General features: G+C 39.2%; 1 protein-coding gene across 1 annotated transcript; it reads left to right on the top strand.

Moving 5' to 3' along the window:
• The first annotated feature begins 2637 nt into the window (after positions 1 to 2637).
• On the top strand, positions 2638 to 6870 carry LOC137743728 (NAC domain-containing protein 40-like). Its single transcript, XM_068483673.1, has 4 exons — positions 2638 to 2894; positions 4898 to 5151; positions 5557 to 5841; positions 6511 to 6870. The coding sequence occupies exons 1-4, from the start codon at positions 2699 to 2701 to the stop codon at positions 6868 to 6870; spliced, it is 1095 nt and encodes a 364-aa protein (XP_068339774.1). The 5' UTR covers positions 2638 to 2698.
• The last annotated feature ends 485 nt before the right edge of the window (positions 6871 to 7355 follow it).

The following is a 7355-nucleotide window of genomic DNA, read 5'->3' as shown; positions in this document are numbered from 1 at the left end:
GATATTTTCTATGTGAATTCTCTACGCAATTTAAACAAGGGTCATCTCCTATTTATATAAATCCTTGTGGGGAAATAAAAAGGAAGTCTTTTCCTACTAAGATTTCGAAACCTACCTTGTCTTGGAAGAAAAATCATATGCCAATTGGAAGCACATCAATTTTTGTTTCCTACCTAAACACAAGTAGCTGTGAAAGCATTTGTGAAGATATAAATTAACTGCATCCAATAGAAGGACACGTTGACTATACGCTCATTATGACAATTTTACCCTTGGCATCGTGAGCAGACCACACACCATTTTCATGGAACGTGACATCTGTCTACTCTCCATGAGTGATCATGTCACTTGTCTGTCCTACAAGTATTAGGCCTTTGGTTCACCAATATATAAAAGGTGTTTCGAGCACATGATACGTCCTGCCAATAGGCCATAACCAAGCCCATAATGGTGGGAAGCCGACTCTTCGGAGTCTCTCGTTTGGTGTTTGGCTGCCTATGCTCTTTCCAATAAGGACCTTCAGGACTACTAGTTGGTTGGACTATGGAGACTGGTCCGCACCATCACTAGCAGAACATTAAGGTCTGCCTGGTATGGCTAGCAACGTCCCTTTCTAGCTGCATGATAGGGTTTAGGTATATAAATAGCTAAGTCAAACATGGAAAATGGTAACCACCACTTGCTACTCAGAATGCTCTCAAGTTGTTATTTTCTCCCAAACTACTTTTCTGACTCAAGCATCAGAGGCCCATTGGGACACTCTCCCCTTTTTTCTAGGTGTTCGTCAATTAAGCTAACGATATTTGTGAGTGGAATTTCGTCAATTCAACCGTGTACAAAATTTACACACATATCATAATAATAGTCAGTGTAGTTTAGAAAGATCCCCTTTTATTATTGTGCAGGAGGTGAAGCTCTGACTACAATATGAAGAAAATCATACCTAAAAGGTGGTTTAATTGATCCTTATCAATTATGAAACTATGTGAAGCATCCCAGTAACCTGAGGTTCGTGAATTAGGTTTTATCAACTCGTCTCTCTATGAATAAAACAAGGACCTCAATAGTGCGGGGGACAAGTTTCTAAATTGAGAAAGATCAGATCACACCTCTTAATGATCAAAGATGTATCTATAAAATAATTGTGCCTTTTAATGATTAAAGATGTATCTATAAGACAATTGTGGTGCTTCATGTATTAGTACTTGCTTATTTTTTGCTAGATATGTATGTAGAACTACATGCAAGAACTTTAGGCCGGTCACGGTTTAGTGATCTTATTTTCTATTAAGCATCTACATAATTGTTTCATTGTTCATGGACTTGAGAGTAATGACTCAACTAATTGAGTATACGTGGTATGTATTTGTCTTTCCAAATTATTAGCGTACATATGATGCTCCTATAAATGGGTACAGTTAGAATATGACAGTTGCATATAAGAGGGTCTCTTGAATCTAATTACCTTAGATCGTTTCTTATTATATTGACATATTCATGATCTATAGATTTCACTATTTAGGTAAATAACTGTTACCGAGACAATATGTTTTATAATGTTATTGTCATTTGATTAGCACCCTTTCGAACCTCTATCCCACCAACTTGAGCAGGCATTTTCCTGTTGAACATCGTCAGCGCCGCAGCGCCGCAGCGCCATGGTATTGGTAGCAAATTGGCAAAGTTAGGCAGAGAGTGAGTGAGTGAGTCATCACAGAGGGCATGTTTTTATAGGTTACACCCACGTGACCATCACGTTCATTATTTCCGTCCTTGTTACGTGCCCTTCCCTCCGGCCAAACCCACCCTCGATGTTGTCTCTGTGGAAATTTTCAGGTCGACGGGCCGAGGGCCCACTTCAACAACACCGATACTGTCCCCACTTAACCACCTGCACAATCCTCAGGTGTGGGGTTTTATCACAAAAGGCCTCGGTGTTAATTAGAGAGGGGTATTTCTATTTAAAGCACTCTTCTCTTCTCCCTCTGTCCGATGTGGGACTGGGGGTTCCAACACTCCCCCGCACGTGAGACCCCACTTATGGGTCACACGTGAATTTCCACACATCGGCAACCACGTGGAGCCATGTCGGGACTCACCCAATCACGCGGGGCCAATGGGGACCCACCCAAACACGTGGCATCTTTGGCCTACGTGGACAATCACGCGGGGAGCTATGTCGGGACTCACCCAATCACGCGGGGCCAATGGGGACCCACCCAATCACGTGGCAGTACGGGCCCGTCCTCTGGCTCTGATACCATGTGGAAATTTTCAGGTCGACGGGCCGAGGGCCCACTTCAACAACACCGATACTGTCCCCACTTAACCACCTGCACAATCCTCAGGTGTGGGGTTTTATCACAAAAGACCTCGGTGTTAATTAAAGAGGGGTATTTCTATTTAAAGCACTAAATGTCACCATATAAATTGAAAAAAAAAATTATTTTTTTTAAAGTTGTATCGTAACATGATATGTATGATCCGTGTTTCGAAAACAATGAAAAATCTCGAGCTCTCAAACAGGCCAACCTGTACACGCAATAGTAAAGACAAAAACGCCAAGAAAAAGCAAAGCACATAACCCAAACCCAAACCCAACTCTCTCTGTTAAACTCCTTTGAACTTTCATCTCTCTCTTGCTTTTTCTCTGTCTAAGAACACAAACAGCAGAGAGACAAAGACAAAGAAAGAAGAGATGGGTGCGGTTTCGAAGGAGGCTCAGCTTTCTATAGCTGCCTCTTCGATGTTTCCGGGGTTTAGGTTTTCACCGACCGACGAGGAATTGATTTCCTACTACCTTAAGAACAAGCTGGAGGGACCGGTGCCCGGGAAGAACGTGGAGGTCATCTCCGAGGTTGATATCTGCAATTTCGAGCCCTGGGACTTGCCAGGTTTGTTGGGTTTAACTCATTTCTTTTGTTCTTCATTTTATTTTCTGAAAGTTTTTATTTTATTTTTCTTCGAGTTTTTAGGAATTGGGTATTGTTTGTGTACGGATATGAAGGATGAAATTTGTTTTATGGTGTTTTGTGTTTGTGTGCTGACAGTGACAGCGTTGAATTGGATTTAGTCAATGTTTTTGTCACGTAAAATATGAAAGAGATGTCGTTTTCATTTCTCTAATATTCCATGTTGGTTTGTACTTGTTGCATATGGATAGGAGGATTGTTTGCAGAGTGACCAAGAACCCTGCTAAATGGACATTTCTCTCATCCGTCCCCCCAAGAGAAATGATGAGAGAAATGATCATTTCTCTCGGGATACGGAGGAGAGAAATGATCAACCTTAAAGATGGATAGAAGTTTAAATTTCAACGCGTCGAAATTGACTCAGAGTGATTTATTCTAAACCTTCATCCCCGAAACAACAAAATCTTAGTGGATGTGATATCAGCAACAAATGTCAAAAGAAATCTCTTCAGCTCTAAAAATCTGCTAACTTCAACAATTTTCAATAATGGTGATATCACGTCTCAGAGCACTAAAATTCAACAAACCATCCACCTTAAATATATTCAACTTTCTGACCTAAAACTCAACATGTTTTCGTAAGGGGGGTATTAAATAAAAATGTCACTTCTAAATATAACCAAAAGTAAACAGATTTAAGTTGTAGCAATTTTAGCCATCTCAGTTTCTACAGGCCTCTTTTCATTTTAAGCCGGGCTTTAACCCTTGGAACTGCATGGAGCTGACTTCAATACAGATTAGGTCTGAACCTTGGAACCATGAGATTACATGACTAGGGTTTCTCAATTCTCCGTTAGTTGATAGGATGTTATTCATGTGAAACTGATAGCTTTGAATAATTTGTAAATAGATCTTAAACAATGAGAAGGCGAAGCTTATTTCAATACTCCTAAATTCCTTTTAGTATGAATGGAGGGGATTCTGTGTATAGGTTCAATTTTATGTGACAGAAAAAGAGTATTGGCGATTGAGATAGCGTGCAATAGTTTCTCGTGGTAAACTAGTCACATTCCTATGATGAGTAAACACAAACATGCATGCAGTCACCGTTCCCCTTGGTCTCTAATTCTCATTCCCCAATTATTTTTAACTTTCAAGGTACAAAGGGGAGTGGGACTGCAAGTATCTGTTTACATCTGTATGTCTCTCCACATGCAGGTTGTGTTGAACTTAATGGAACATGTTGAACTTATACATATGTTTTGGCCTCTTATCTAATAAATTTTGTAAATGAAAGGGACAAATACTGGAAATAACTTTGTTGCAATTTCTTTGGATTGGAAATGGAATATTGAAGTATAGGCTTTAGCCTAGTTAAAAGCCAACAAAGATGATGACTTTATTTAACTGACAAGCTGACCAAAAAGAGGTCAAATTGATAGATTAGTGTATTTGTATGGTTTGGAGTCAATTGGCATTAATCAGGAATTGTATGGAATGCGGATTTATAAACATTTTGGTTTTGAATCCCTGTTTGAGACGATAGTTCTTTTATCGTTACAGAAGGTTGGAATTACTTGGTTAAAAGAACCTATTTCTTGGGATCAAGTCTTGCAATGAAAATTTTGAAAACCTGTGCAGTTCTATGCACGAGAATATTATTGGAATTCCTGCACCCAATTTTCTCTCAATACACTATAGATTTGCACCCTACTCTACAATGGCCTCCTACAGTGTGTCTGAGAAATAGCACCCTTTACTTCAAAGGCTGAAATAACTTGAATTCTATTTGCTTCCAGAAATTTAATCATGGAGAGCTATGTTGGTTCTCTCTGGTTTTTATTTTCGTAATATGGTGTCTGATTAGCACTACCTATAATATTTGTTTGCTTTATGTGTGGTGATTTCACAAGCCTAACTGTTTAAATTCTCTTTGCAAACAAATAATTTTTTTGCTGGGTTTGACAGTGTTTATCTGTTACTAGCTAAATCTGTCATTCGATCGGAAAATGAGTGGTTCTTCTTTTCTCCACGAGGAAGAAAGTACCCAAATGGATCACAAAGTAGAAGGGCAACAGAATTCGGTTATTGGAAAGCCACAGGAAAGGAACGTAACGTAAAGTCAAGTTCTAACATTATTGGTACAAAGAGGACACTTGTGTTCCACATAGGTCGTGCACCAAAAGGGGAAAGGACAGAATGGATTATGCACGAGTACTGCGTAAATGATAAACCCCAGGTGACTTTTGTCATTATTAGTTCAAAATATTTTGTTAGTTATTTGGTTTGAACCATCACCATATGTATATTCTTCTGGGAAATGGAAGATTAAATTAATTGCCGTTTCCTCACTCTGTCTTCCCATATAATTGCCTTCTCCTTAGTAATACTTTATTAGAAGCTTCATATCCCATCTAGTTTGTTATTTTAAAGTGAATGTTATCGGAAGTGAATATTTAGCCACAGACATCCGACCCGACCTGCTTGGTCATCTGGAATTGGTTCAAGATTATTTACTTGCTGCATATTTTAGTTATATTGAAAATAGTTTCTGATTACATCTTCACATTCACTTATGCATTCCATATATACGCACATTCTGATTTCTTTTTCGCTTACATGTTCTGCCTGCTTCTATCTGCAGGATTCTATGGTTGTTTGCCGCCTCCGGAAGAACAGTGAGTTTCGTTTGAATGACACCACAAACCAAGGTTGTTCAAGTCGAACTCCTTTATCAACTATTCAAAATGATGGAAATGCCGTCTCTGAAATTGGTAATGACCAAGGGGATAAGGCAGTTGAATGCAATTCGAAGAAGTCTACTAGCAGTCATGATTCTCATTCTATTGAGCAAATTGATTCTGCATCCGACTCCTACCCAAAACCAGTAACAGATGCTACGCAGACAGACTCTAATGGGCACCAGAAGGTGGGTTTGTTTAATCTTATCCTTCTTTCTTTCTATTAATTTTTCTGTCATCGTAGTTGAGATTAACTCAGCAGCACCACCTGCAAGTTTACAAGCTAACATACGGAGAGTATCATTCAGTAAGAAAAGGAAAAAAAATATAAATTAAACACCATATAGCGAGTTTCATGTTCCTTTATCTGGTCGTGCAACTTTTTAGTGCATTCATAAATTTAACGAGCTTGCCAATGGTCCCATACTAATAAATACAGCCAACGGCTCGTTTTGTGTCAGATGGTTGTTCCAGAGGGAGTTGTGTTTCAGGTAGTTATGACAGTACCAAAGCCGCTAAATTAGTGTCTTCTAATCCCTGAACTGACATGAAATTATTATTTAGCGGTTATGGGAAGGGATCTAAAGGATGGCGGTGACCAGTGACCGCCTGAAAGAAGAGTTCAGTCGTTGTATAATAAGTGATTAATCAAATGTCTTTATAAGTGCTCAGTCGTCTTAGGGTTCTGAACAATACTTTGTCGTTCTGTTTTTTACCACACTTATTATTCTTTGAGACATTATCACGGGGTCCAAGAATCCATGCATAACTGATGGTGGTTTTGAACTCTATTTCTATATGGTAGTCCATTGGGGGTCCAGCTCATGAATCATGATCATTGTTAATTACAATTGCAGGGTTCTTATGATGAAGACTTGTATGCGGAGATACTGAACGATGATATAATCAAACTAGATGAATCTTCCGTGCCTGCTGCTCATATGATGCCAGTTGTTGCCAACAACTCAGATGCTGAACATCAATCTCAACAACATATGCAAGCCACTTTGTCGCAAGCAGTTCCTTTCCAAGGTACTGCAAACCGAAGAATCCATTTGAGAAAGAGAAAGGAAAAGTTTTGTGCAGAATCACAGAACTCTTCCAACTCAGAGCAATCACGAAAAGCTTCAGTGAATTGGATGGACGATCGACATATGTTGTTATATGTATTTTTTGTTTTTCTGGTACTGCTGGCTGTGTTTCTATCCAATTTTTGATCCACGACGTTGGCAAGTCTTCCGTAAGGCCTTGCGCCTCTTTCTTCGTTCTGTTTTACTCCCTTACTCCTGCTTGATTCCATTTCTCCATTTTTTGCGGGTTTCTGTCGTGTGATGATCCTCTCCTTAAATTAATTTCTGACTTGGGATCGTCTTGTTCCTCCTCTTCTCATTAGATTTGGCTCCTTTAACCTCTTGCGGATGCTGTGGCTTTCGTACATCATAATTAGGCATCGACAATGACACAACTAGACCGAAAAACTTGACCCCAAACGAACCACTGCAGAATTTTCTAACAACCTTTGGTGGAGAAGTCCAAACACATTTTGAAACAAAAGAAATGTTGCAAGTGTACTGGTAGTCTCCACATTGTCTATTTTCCTTTTTAAATTTCGGTATGGACAAAACTATAGGAAGAAGCTAAAAACCCTCATATGAACCTTTTTAGTTCTTTCAATACCTGAAAATTTTCCTTTATCTTCTGG

The sequence above is a fragment of the Pyrus communis genome, chromosome 8 (genome assembly GCF_963583255.1).
Source record: "Pyrus communis chromosome 8, drPyrComm1.1, whole genome shotgun sequence".
NCBI lineage: Eukaryota > Viridiplantae > Streptophyta > Magnoliopsida > Rosales > Rosaceae > Pyrus > Pyrus communis.
This window is presented reverse-complemented; position numbering and strand designations above follow the sequence as displayed.

Coding starts and splice junctions, on each gene's coding strand:
- LOC137743728 (XM_068483673.1), top strand. CDS start 2,699: ATGGGTGCGGTTTCGAAGGAGGCTCAGCTTTCTATAGCTGCCTCTTCG. Junction 5,152..5,556: donor GCGTAAATGATAAACCCCAG/GTGACTTTTGTC, acceptor TTCTATCTGCAG/GATTCTATGGTTGTTTGCCG. Junction 5,842..6,510: donor ACTCTAATGGGCACCAGAAG/GTGGGTTTGTTT, acceptor TTACAATTGCAG/GGTTCTTATGATGAAGACTT.